Source organism: Alosa pseudoharengus, unplaced genomic scaffold (genome assembly GCF_046254945.1).
Source record: "Alosa pseudoharengus isolate Yale_2024_CS ecotype anadromous, Long Island Sound unplaced genomic scaffold, YU_APseudo_1.1 YU_APseudo_1.1_scf_4, whole genome shotgun sequence".
Lineage (NCBI taxonomy): Eukaryota > Metazoa > Chordata > Actinopteri > Clupeiformes > Clupeidae > Alosa > Alosa pseudoharengus.
Window position 1 is genome coordinate 20,447,930 of NW_027468774.1, and position 13,145 is coordinate 20,461,074.

Sequence of the window (13,145 nt, forward strand, 5' to 3'; positions counted from 1 at the left end):
GTGAGTGACCAAATCACTAGTGCTAGTGAGACCAAATCATCATACTACTGCTGCTTTCATCTGCCAAGGCCTCAGTTCACTTAAGGAATTATTTGTTGCTTTGAGCGCTAGGCATTCCTAAATAATGGAAACGCTGAAATGGAAAATTATTTATTGAACATAGTCAATCGACAAGATACATCCAAGAATGTACATTTATACACGTCATTCACATTTTGCCTGTTACACAAAACAGACTAGTCAGGCAGTACAAATGACATGCAGATCTGCAAGCTGCTTCTCAATGAAACCAAGGGGGCAAACAGGGAATAAAAGTGCTCTTCTCTGTCCTCTACTGGACAGTGGACACAAGACAACCTTTCCTGACTGATCTCAGTGACCCAAACTCTGTCCTTGCGGAGGCCATGCTAGGCTTTACAAACCAACCATTTCAGCTTCATTAGACTGGTATAGACTTCTATCCTCTATCTGCATTTCATATGTACAACATGGTTCTGTCACTTCCTCACTGATGTGATGGCACACCAGGACACATGTTGGTACATGGTCATCAAAGTCCAAGCCCTTTGACCAGCAGGTTCTAGAGAAACCCTGCACACACATGGTGTCTCAAGTCAGAGGCACTGGTCACTTCGTTTTTAACGAGGACTCATCTGTCCATCTCACTCCGAACCAAAGCTGTCCTCCCTGCTTCCCTGCAAGTCCACTGACGACTTCTGGGAGCACTGGGATGTAGAATCGTGGGATGCTGGAGGATTGTCCACTGCAGGGGTCATGAGAGGCAAATAGAGGTCGTCCATGTTTGGCATGACGAAGACTTTCTGGATTGTGTGACAGAAGCGAGAAAGTGAGGTGAGAGAGAGTGACAATGGGAGGAGAGTCTCCCAAAGGAAGCTGAGTACAGAATAATTTACATTAAACTCTAAACAAAACACTTCTTTCCAAACCAATAGTTGTACATATGCTGCATATGTATTAATATCTACTAATCTAGACACTTCATTCTTCTAGACCAGTGTTTCTCAAAGTGTGGTCCGGGGACCACTGTGGGTCCGCAAGCTATCCCAAGTGGTCCGCGAGCAGACATGGTAAAATACTAGATGTACCGCAGAGCGGTACAAAATATGACCGCCGCCCAGTCCAGGACATTTTTTCCACAAAAATAAATCACGCTGAAAGGCCTATATGATTCTGTCTCACTAAATTGCATTATCCACACTCAATTCTCACTGGTATCTGCTAGACAACAAGTACCAAAACATGATTAGTTAATAGATTTCACATGTAAAATTCATTTTATACAACCCCACCTCCATCTTGCCTGTTCATAATTCTGAGAAATTCTTGAATTGTGTGCATGTGTGCATGTACATGTTTATGTTATGTGTGTGTGTGTGTGTGTGTGTGTGCGTGCTTGTTTGTGTGTGTGCCTGCGTATGTGCCTGTGCATGCATGCTTACATATGTCTTCTGTGTGAGTATGTGTCATACGTATGATTACTGTGAATGTATGTGTGTGTGTGTATCTGTTTGTGCACATGTGTGCACATGAAATGGGTTAACATGACCCCTGGAGGCAAACATACAGAAAAAAATGGTCATCCTAGGCCCTACAGTTCTCAAGATATTCACAGAGAACTGTGTCTGCCCTACCCTCCTTTCGGGGGTCCGGTCCAGCGGGGGGGCTACAGATCAAAATGAAAAACGACGGTTCCATGCTATCCATGTGGGGTTACATGCCCACCAAGTTTTGTGTACCCCGGTCTTTCAGTGTCCCGGGAATCCTTGTTGGTGTACGTCACTAAATGTACACATAAATGATTTTATTGTAAGGCCCCCCATGAACGAAAGTACACAAAACTTGGCATGCATTCGGAGGGTGTCATAATGATCCTACACTTTTAATTGCAGTTTGTGCAGTTTTGACCTTGTCAGCCAGAGATATTGTGATGAAAACTATACATGAAATAAGTGGTAATGGGATGGGTTGACATGCCCCCTTAAGACCAACATACATAAAAAAAAGGTGGACCTCCTAGGCCCTACGGTTCTCGAGATATTCACAGAAAACTGTCTCCGGCCACCTACAGGCCAGTTGGTGTATAGTAACATAAATTAATTTATTGTGTGGCCCCCCATGAACGAAATTCCACAAAACTTGGCGTGCGAAAAAAAAATCAAAAAAAAAAAAATCTGACTAAACCTATATGACCGCCGCATAATATAGATGAGTTGTTTGCAATGTTGAACCAACTTGTATCTAAATCCAAACAGTTCTGCAACATGCCTATGTAAGATACGCCAGTTTAAATTCTCTGTTAATCCTCTGACACAATAAGCAAGGTGAGTAAGCCTATTGTGTAATATACTGTTAAAGTAGGTCTACTTTTTTTTTTTAGCTAGGTGGTCCGTGAGGATTTTTTTATTGGTTAAGTGATCCTTGGTCTTTGTTGCTAAGGCTAAAGTGATGTTGAGAGTGTAATGCTGAGGTGGGTGGCTGTCTGGTGAGAGGAGGTGGACTGACCTGAAATTCACACTGTAGCTTCCTCTCAATCCACTCAGTGACATGAGTGAAAGTGACCTCTCTCTCCCCCAGCATTGGCCGCACACGCAGGTCCAGTCGGGGAGGCACACGGAAACTATACCTGCGTGCACACACGCACGCAGACACACACACACACACATTTGGATAGAATCCCACATGATCTGAAATTAGTATTTGTTACAGACCTTAAGATACTAAATATCTATTATTTTGTTTTATTCACACCAACACTGAGACTGTACCATATTCTGTCAGTAGGGGGAGGAGGAATGTTGACAGCCAGGGTTCCTGACAGTTCTAGGACCTCCACCGTGAGGAGTAACGGTGTGTTTGAGACTTCGGCGATCTTCTTTTTGATGTACTCATTTTCAGTGGCTTTCTGGAAGTATTTGGATTTGGCAATCTTGTCCACAAAGCGCAGGAACCTTCTGCCTGTGCTTCCCCCTGCATGGCTGTATGGTGCAGACAATAGTGACACAGACTTCATATCAAATCTTACTAACTGTGCCAACACGTCTGTTCACCCCATCACATTCTTTTCCAATTGTCCCTAGTTGTTACCCAAGACAAGCTCTCCATTGCAGTCTAGCCCTCTGGTGTACTTGGGAATCAACAGGAGGTCAAGTGGATAATTACCCGTCTGCACCTGGAGGGGTGCCCTTATCTCCCAGAGTTCCCTGGGGCTCAGCTGGCATGACTTCCTCTTCATCAGAGGAGCCAGCGCTGGAGGACTCTTCGTCACTGTCGGCTAACATAGACAGCCGGGGATTAGAGCTGGCAGCGGGAGAGAGAGCCCATTAGTGGGGCAGTACACACACACACACACACACACACACACACATGCACAGACACACTCGCATGCGTGCGTGCAGACACACATACACGCACACACTCACAAGCACATACATTCCTTATGAGGGATGAGACCACTCACATAAAAAATATACATTTATGATCCACTTACTAAGCTTGTGTTAGAACTGTAGAGTTTGCTTTTTGCTTGAATCACTGAATTTAACCTACCGAGCATCTCTTTTGTTCCAATTACATAGCAAAGTCCTCCAATAGTCTAAAAAAAGGGCTACCAGACAATGAGACAGGATGAGTTGGCGATAGGGTAAGAAAAGCGATTTGTAAGAGCAGTTTGTCACTGGTGTGCGTTCAGAGGCACTAGGAGAGGATTGAGCAGGGAGAGGTAGTGGGGAGCAGAAAGACTTCTCCTTCTTGGAGTCAGTCCTGGTCATTGATCACTGTCCTTGTGCCTTTGCTGCAGCTGGCTATCTTCCAGAGCTCACTGCAAAGGGAGGGCCTACATGTCCCTGCCCAGTTTCATACATCTAAACATACACACACACACACATACACACACACGTGCACTTACGCACACAAACATGGGCATACTGCCATGCACGAACACACATACAGTGCACTTAGGTAATCACAGCAGGAGTGTGAGTGATGCTGTGCTGAAAGCAGATCTCCATGTCCCAATTCAGGAACAAGTAAGATGAAGGTTACTTGATAAAGAGGAAGGAGAAATGTCTTTGCTAATCCCTTTCTCCAGGTCAAGTCTGAGCACTACTGGGGAACACAATGGCAAGTTTGCTCTGCAGTGTTCGTTCGCACGCACCACATACTGTACCTCAAATGACTTGTCTCTGGGATGGCATCTGCCTCACTCACACTCTCTCTGCCTAACTTGCACAGGTCCATCTTGGTTTCTAAGGTCATTTGCAGAGAACCAGCATAGACTATCTCCATCTCAAGCCACAGTCCTAAGAGTGAGAGAGAGAGAGCGAGAGAGAAAGAGAGAGGGAGAGAAAAAGAAAGGGAAAGAGAGGGGGGAGAGAGAGAGAAAGAGAGATGGAGAGAGAGAGAGGGTTGGGCATAACTACATTTTGAATGCTTAAATGTAAACTTTTATTACAGTGGATTTCCAGCAAATTATACCACAAACTACACAAACTAAATCAAGCCAATAATCGAAACACACACATTGCAGTAGGTAATGTATGTACAGTAGGTGATTCTTTTGAACAATCTACATTATAAACACGCGCTATTTTTTACAGAGACATGCTTGTGTTGGTCTGATCTGTAGAACATTTCAATGACTCATGTGTGACATTACACTGGTTTTCATTTGGTTACTTAAAATATAAAACAGAAACTTAAAACTAAAAGTTACTTTGACATAATTTTGTTTGTTATGATTTAACTAAACAAAAACAATTTGGAAATAAGTCATGCAAAAATGGGACATATCAGCTCATTATGAGATTAAATGAGGAAGTGTAAGTAGATTACCGAGGCCTATTGTCAAGCAACAATAGGCCTGCATTAAAGAGCCATCTAATCCGTAAATGAGATTAAAGAGGAGCTGTTGACGTGACATGAGCGACAGTGAGTGTGGCGGACGGGTGGAAACTACTGATGGCTTGACTGGCCTTGACATCGCCTGCCTAGAATACTGCCAAGGGACAGATGAAGGCTACATATGAAAATTAAATAATGTCCTTTTTTTTTTTAAATACAAACTTGCTGAGCTGTAGATACTTACCAATTGTAGTGTAAAGCTATATTTATACACTGTGCACTGTATATACTGTGTATATTATATGATATGATATGAGAAAGGTCTCATACAGTATATGCATATCCACTCACCTCTGTGGTCCACTGATGGCTTGGAGGTGCTCAACACCTGAGGCAAGCAGGTCCCCATATCCAGCTCAGCCAGTGTAAGCTCGTTCATGAAGTATGGCAACTGCACAGGGACAAACATTTTGCTGAATTTAAAAACAATTGCGGTGTTACTGTGAAAGTAGTTTGTCAGCATACAACAAGAGAGAACCTGTTGTGACTGAGAGAAAGATGGCAGCTTGAATATATGACAGCCTGTTGAGTAAAATTGATGAGTGTGTCACTTCACATTGCATAAATGATCTACAGTACCAGCTGTTGACAACACCTGATTTGACATGAGGTTATAGCAGCACAGAAACATCGTCATGAAATAAAGATGATAACATAAAGATGATCCACATAAGCAACAAACACACCAACACCTCCTATCAAGCAGAAGTTATACACATGAATAGCCAGTGGTCCTGGAGCTGAGGACTCATTATCACAGGCATCTGACTCATGCAGAACTTTGTAAAAGGAATCACAGCAAATGACACAGAAGCAATAGACCTTTCTCTTCTCCTCTACCTCAAAGCTACAGTGGAATACTTAATCACAAAAATGTGTGTTCTCCAGTAACAATGTCACCGTCACCTGTAATTGCTGATGACTTCCTCTGTGCGTGTCTGATGGAACAGAAGTCTCTATAGGGCAATTTGAGCTGCACTGACCTTCAGTTCTGGCTGCTATACAAAAGCCTGGCTCTCTATGGCATGCTTGGGACTGTGCCTATTTTCATAGTTTAACCTGGCAAATGAAAGGATGCGGCCAAAAGGTGCTACAATACTGTGAACATCAACTGCCACACAAATGAAGCATAATTTCACCATAATGAAGGCTATTTTGAATTTAAATGGAGGGAATTTCAATGACTGAATATGGAAACAGCGGCAGAGATACTCAAGTGTGGCTCTTGAGTGGTGGCTGCTGGAATCTCTCACCCTGATCTTGGTAAGCTTCTTCTGGACCTTGTGGGCGACCAGGTCGGCCCAGTAGCGCTCTCGTAGGAAGTCCCAGAATATCCTCCCCAGCATGGCATTGACCCAGGCAGGCTCTAAATCCCCAGGGCCCAGACCAGGGTCGCTGGAGAACTGCTCAGAAAACAAAAGACACCATGCACATTATTTTGAGACCTGTCTTAAGGTTGTCAATGTTTGGTCTACCCTGATATTATGTAACATTTTCTATTCTAGTTTTGTCTCTTTTGAAGCTGAAATTTATATTGTAGTTAAGACCCAGAGGGCAGACGCGCTAAACTTTCAAAGCTAGTCCAGACTCTGATGGCTCACATGCTAAATTTAGCACAGCAACTCATCTCTGTAAGCAGGCTATGCTGAGGAGAATTTTCCCATGTAAGTGATGATTCAGCTGCAGAAAGGACTTCTTTATTTCATTAATTCATACTGCTCTGACAGTTACAGTATTATGTGATTTTGTAAAACAAAACTACTGATATCTCTTAACGATCTGGATAATGCTCACCCTCTTTCTGATCTGTGGGCTTCCTGAGTCACTGTGGCTGGGGCTGGGTGTGGGGCTACCACTCCTGCACACAAAGTGGGCCATGTAGGAGTCGTAGTCCAGCAAAACCTTCTCTCGCATGGCACCGGAGACCTCTTTCAGGCCCAGCATGGAGGACAGGTCCTCGGTGCTGCCCTGGCTTGATCCACCACCACTACACACCTCTAAAAGAGGCCAAGAAAAAGAGAAAAGAGAAAAGAGTAAGGGTAGATATATCAGAACATAGCAAGTTTGACTCTTCAGTGTCAGCTACAAAAGCAACAAAGCAACAAAGATAATCCAGATTTCCAGTCCTTTTTATCATAATGTAGTGACCGGCTGTCAATCATCAGCGTGCCCGCGCTATGTATAACCCCGGGCATGCTGATGGTTGGCAGTCTGGCGAGAGGGGGCGGACCCCCAGGGATAAATGTGACGGGTTGTGGAAGTTGTCACTCTCTTGATGATCTGGGCCAGGCACGGGCCACTGAGTTCTAATGCCTGTTTATTGTGCTGTGTATGAGATAAAAAATCACTGGCATTTTCGTGAGACATTACAATAGTATTATCCAGTCATGCACATATTGCTTGAGAGTCTCTCTACTCAGTCTACCAGCGCTCACCAGTCTGTGACTCATCCTGACGGAGCTTGCCCTGGATGTCTCCTTTGGACGCTGATAGGAAGTGCTGAAACCACTCTTCCTTTTCTCTTCCTGTGCGACCGAAGAGGTAGAGTGTGGTGGGGAGATCACGCTCAGAGTCTGATAGTAGTGGATGCTTATCTCCTTTCTCCTCATCCTCCCCCTCCATGGCTTGCCCTACCATACCCTCCTCTCTGCTCTCTGCTCCTTCTGCTAGGATGAGGCAGATGGGATATTTCTTGTTCCAGATTCGCTTGCGAGCCAGGGCAGAGGGCAACAGAAAGACCTAGAGAGCCCATAAGGTAAATGGCAAGCAGAGCAATATGAGAAGACACATTAAAACAAATGACTATAGACCCTTTCAACAATAAAAACAAAAACAATGCTTGAACGTTCTATTTGGTTCCCAATCTACTTCCTCTGCATTAAGATAACATATGGAATGGAAGTCTTGTGGGGCCAACTATGATGCTGAAAATGGAACTCTCTTGAAAGGGTCCATATTGAATATAGCTACCAATTACCAATTAGCTACCAGCTATTTTTTTACAGTCTATGCTACCAACCCATGGCTAAAATGGCTCAAATTAATTAATTGGTAATTGAGTTCAGCATGTTAAGCTAAAATCAGTTGAATGTGTCATATGTGATTGATAACCAAACAAATTGGCTGAATACTGAGTTTAGCGTGCTAATTCTGAAATTAGCTGAATCCAATCCAGTCACAAGAGACAATAGCAAAGCGTAGCCTCACCTTGCTGTTGGCCAGCTGGAATGTGCATGTGTGAGTGAATACTGCCTCATGAAGGGGCTCGTTGAAGGTTGCCCTGCGGGGGATGTTGCTGCGCGGGTAGGACAAGCGCAGACACGAGCCATCCAGTGTGGCGTATACAGAGTGAGTGAGTGAAGGCTGATATGTCTCTGGGTCATAGGCATCCATTGCATTCATCCAACCCTGCACCCCAAAACAGAGACAGACTTTAGAGTTCCATATCAGGACATCGCTACAATGAAGCATAGATGTCAACAGAACTAGCAGACCATTCACAACAGAACTTTTCAGTCAATTTTACATTCTGTTCAGCAGAATGTAAAATGACAAATGATAAGTTACTGTTCCCTGTTCAAATTCTCCATTTCACATTAAAGTAAAAGAGCACATGGGTCCTCTAATACCACTTACTGTAATGTGAATTCAATTTGCATCTGGTATCTGTGTAGTGCAACCATATAACACTATCTGGAAGTGTCAAGCATAACATGAAACACTTTTTCTGCTCAGACATGCAGAGTAGCCTACTCAAAGCCTAGAGACATTGTGTCTGTCAGTAGGTCTGTGTTGGAGCCTAAAATCCCATAGTGTTCCATTAGGTTTTCTTAGCTCATTCAGAACTAATTGACTTAAAGGCAATGAAAATCCCCAATTGAACTTGAAAGGTTAATCATTCCGTTTGTTGTCTTGATCTCGTTTCAGAGGACACAGAGGACAACAGGTCTGTTTGCGTGCTAATGTTGTGCTACAATGTCCAGTAGACCTTCAGCAGATGCTAGTTTGGCATCTTGGCAGGTAGCTGTAATCACTCTAAAAAGCCAGCCTCTGCCCTGGAGGAGAGAGGATGACAGGAAAATGCACATGCAGCAGTTCTGATCGGGGACCAGCTCCTCAATGTTTACATCAGGTGAAGAGAATGGTTGGTAAGCAGCATGGGTTGGGACACTGCTGCTGCATTTCATTTTTCCACTCAGACATATATAACAATTCTACTGATAAAAAGACTTAAACAGGAAATGGTTGAGGAAATTGAGACCTTCAGGGGGATAAATGTTCTTCTCTGAGAGGGAAAGCTCAAGATGAATCACACACAACAGGCCCAAGAGGCACTGTGCATTTAGCTGGAGCTGATTTCAGCAGTAATCAGCATCTGACCCAATACTGACAGAATTAAGTAGATGCACAGATTCATTCCAAAACTGCTGTACGAAGGCAGAAATGCAGACACTACGGCTTGCTGAAATTTTAGACCAGACATTTTCATTTAAGCTAACTATTTGTGGGTATTTGTGAGCATTTTCCAGAAAGTCCATCCATCAGATTAATGTGTGCTGCAAGCAAAAGGCATAGAGCATTTATACATTATTGTGAATACACTAACCTGTAGGAGTCCTTGATCGGTATGGGTTTTACTGAGGGACTCTGTGGGCATGCTGTCGTCAGGTGAAGGTGGGGCTCGCTGAGGCAGTGGCATCCGTCTGACTGGCCGCTTTGGAGCCAGGAACATCACTGCCCATAGGCCCATCATGAACCCACAGGCGATCCCAAGGGACAGCCCTGTCAGGTAGGAGGGCAGAGGCACCACAAAGAAGGTGTACACCAGGAATCCCACACAGAAGAACCAGCGGAAGGGCCAGGAAGAGAATTGCCGCAAAGGGACCAGAGGCGGCTGAGGCTGAGGTCGAGACTGGGACTGGGATTGGGATTGGGATTGCTTTCCACTGCCACCTGCTTTGGAACTCCCCTGGACTTCTACCACTTGCATTACATCTCCAAAGGTACAGATCTCATAGCGGATGTCCTTGCCGCCCATCTTTGTGCTTCTGCGGGGGACCTCCGTGGACTGGCTGGGGTCCACCGGTGCCATCCAGAGCTTTCTACATGGAGTGTCAAACACCGCTAGTGGGCTTCCACTTCCTACCTCTTTCTGTCCTCCACCTGCATCTTCACCCTTCACTGGAATGTTTACTCCCCCGCCGCTGCCCTGGGAACTGGGTGAGTCGCCGCCAGCCTTCTGCTTAGGGCTGCCCTCGTCTCCCATCATCTTGCTGAACATGTTGAAGGGCTCTTGCATGGCCTCTGAGAACTTGCGACGGGTGTCCTCCAGCTCGGCGATGATCGAACTGCTCCTGCCGCAGGCCTCTGTGGGCGAGAGGCAGCCAGGAGAGCGCGGATCCTCCATCTGCGTCAGGGGGTCCCCTCCTGTGGGTACGTCTGGCTGAGCAACTCTGGGAGCCGGTTGGCTGAGGATAAGCTGCTTCCAGGGCCTGGGGTGGTGCAGCCTGGAGTCCGACTTGGACAGAGCGGCGGGCTCGGAGTCGTGATGGGAGATCTCAGACGAAAGGGACTTGACCAGACTGAACAGAGGCTTGGACCGAATGGTCCCCTGAGCCTCTTGGGTGGTCTCGATGTCTGAGGAAGAGGACTTCACCAGGTTGGAGAGGTGCCCTGGGGTGGAGACGGAGAGATCGGGGCTGGAGGGGGAAAGGGGCACACGGAAGCCGTGGGACCGTTGGCCAGTGTCTTCGGCTGTGGCACGCTGTCTCTCCTTGGAGAAGGACACAGAGGGACCTTCTTCATCACAATCCAGGGACAAAACGAGTTCACTGTCTTCCATGCTGCTACACCCCTTTACTGCCCGCCTCTAGATCTTAGGGTGCCTCCAGGCACTGGGTGGACAGAGTTCCAGGGAGGCAAGAGACTGAACTTGACACATGACACTCAGAGTCATGGGCTGTTTCTTTAATGTCACATGGAGTCTGCTTCATTCTCCTGCATATTGGAGACATCATTCATCCCCAGGCAACAAAACAAGTGCACCTGCTAAACAGAGACAATACAAATATTTAGAATGGGTGAATGCAGTGGATATACACATCTCAAAACTCTGACAGGACACATTTGTCTTCACAATTATGACTGATGTGACAATGACAATCAAATGCTGATAAAAACAGCCTCCGGCAGGTGGTCATGTAATTTCCTTAGGTATCCACTAGGCCTACTAATGCTTCTGTTGGTCTGGAAGCAGACGGTATCCTTCACAATATTTCACAATAGCCTTTCAGTATCAAGCCAATAGACAAAACCAAGAAATGCTAGTCATATTACAGACATGTGATACAATAGCACATTTACAAACATTACAGCAACAGCAGGCACAATGACACTAACTATAATAACTAGTAGTAACTGGTGTTTTATACTACAAGTAAAAACACCAGTTACTACTGTGTATTGGATACACTTAAGATTAAGTACAGTATATTTCATAAACACCAAAAAGATTATTACACAGTGTCTACACATTCTCCCGCAGATTCCTTCATTGTGTATCGACTGTTCGTGTATCGTCACAGTGGTTAATTTCAATAATCATGAAGGGAAAAATAGGCCTTCCTTGAAAGCTTTACAAGAAATGCTGCTTTGGATGACGTGTGTGCCTGTCTCTTTATTTAATATGACAGAGGGATTCCAATGCCATATCTACTTGTACATTTTCATGTGAATCTCATGGAGGGCACAACCCAGTGATTTGATTCTGGCTGACAGATTACCCTGAAGAAACACATGTAAACCCTGATCTATCAGTACTTTGTTTTAATCTAAAAACACAACCAAAGCATGATTATACAAAAGACAAGCCTCAATATTACACGCAGGTAGAGGATTATGGAAGTATCAACCTTCCATTTCTTATCATTGTGGTAACAAATGTATTTCTCTCTCTCTCTCTCTCTCTCTCTCTCCTATGCAGCATCCCATGCATACTCATGCTAGGGTAAACACCTGCAGACTGCTAAGTAGTCTGCCTTACAAACACACAACCAGAGTACTGTCCCAGTCAGCACCACAGCCAACAAACCAGCATGCTATATAAGTATGCACATTCAGCTAAAAGTAACTTGAGAAGGCATTTCAAGGTATCTTTCTGAGAAACACAGCATCAGCACTTACCATTCAACTATATGTATGTCTGAATTATTGTCTACAAAATGAATGCAAATGAACCGGTGTGTTTAAAAAACAAAAACAAATTGGCTAGTCTAGTTCATCAATTGTTTATTCAAACCAACTGACACTTGTCAGCATGTTTATGACATTGTCACGTCAGCCTGCACTGGCCATGATTGGCTGATGCTTAAGATGCGACCTGTCTCTAGGGGAGGGGTCAAGTAAATAGGCAGAGGGTATGTCAGGTGAGGTAAGCCTGAGTAGGACTGACTTTAATAGGCTTATTGTGCACAGGAACACAGTAACTAAGCAGGGCCTATTGTAAGGTACCTGGTCTGGAGCAGACACATTTGTACGTTGCATTGTCCACTGTCACTAGGTCAAGAAGCAGCCTTAATCACTGGCCAAAGACTGGACCTGTCAAAGGTCAATCTGGTGCCAGCTATATGCATGCAAATATTAAGGAACAGAAAGTTCATACAGAATGTATGTTTAGGCTGCCTTGCTACTCTGTTGCTGATTTTAGGTGACTGGTTCCTGACCCTCTCACAATTAATATTTACTGGAGCCTTTGTCTGACTGGCCAATATCCATGTAGCGTTTGAGGCTTGAAGATAAGAATCAGATTTTGTTCATTCTGACCGAATTGGCAGGACAGTGCAACTTGCCCCCTTGGCCACTGTTATTTATATCTCTGCACCTGGCTAGTGGGTGTCCAGACAGTCCCCCTGCATGCCACGGCCATAGGCTACTCTGCAATATCATGGACACATCGCAGTATCATATAATTAGGATATACAGTAGCGTATCATACAACGTGTATAGTTACTAGTCTGGACGACTTGCTTTAGTATAGTTTTTTTTAGTTTATGGTAAGAAAATACAGTTGAATATTCAGATGCTTTATGAAATTCACTGGGCTACATTAAAATTAACACACACACACACACTCCATGAGTTAGAAATGTCTGTCTACTACAGTAACAGAATAGTGTGGTTCAGTTGTCCAGACACCGCCGTAGCAGACATGACAGCCTTAGATATGA

General features: G+C 44.6%; 1 protein-coding gene across 1 annotated transcript; it reads right to left on the reverse strand.

Moving 5' to 3' along the window:
* Positions 1-662: 662 nt before the first annotated feature.
* Positions 663-10,762, reverse strand: LOC143102828 (testis-expressed protein 2-like). Its single transcript, XM_076266641.1, has 11 exons — positions 9,527-10,762; positions 8,128-8,328; positions 7,356-7,659; positions 6,715-6,917; positions 6,174-6,323; positions 5,212-5,311; positions 4,187-4,319; positions 3,181-3,318; positions 2,787-2,996; positions 2,524-2,644; positions 663-821 (listed from the first exon to the last, which is right to left on the reverse strand). The coding sequence occupies exons 1-11, from the start codon at positions 10,760-10,762 to the stop codon at positions 663-665; spliced, it is 2,955 nt and encodes a 984-aa protein (XP_076122756.1).
* Between the last annotated feature and the right edge of the window lie 2,383 nt (positions 10,763-13,145).

What these genes read in the sequence shown, in the direction of transcription:
- LOC143102828 (XM_076266641.1), bottom strand. Translation starts at nt 10,762, where the DNA reads ATGGAAGACAGTGAACTCGTTTTGTCCCTGGATTGTGATGAAGAAGGT. An exon ending in AGAAGCTTACCAAGATCAGG is followed by an intron (nt 5,312 to 6,173) that starts GTGAGAGATTCC and finishes GTCCCTGTGCAG; the next exon opens with TTGCCATACTTCATGAACGA. An exon ending in CCCCCTACTGACAGAATATG is followed by an intron (nt 2,645 to 2,786) that starts GTACAGTCTCAG and finishes GTGTGCACGCAG; the next exon opens with GTATAGTTTCCGTGTGCCTC.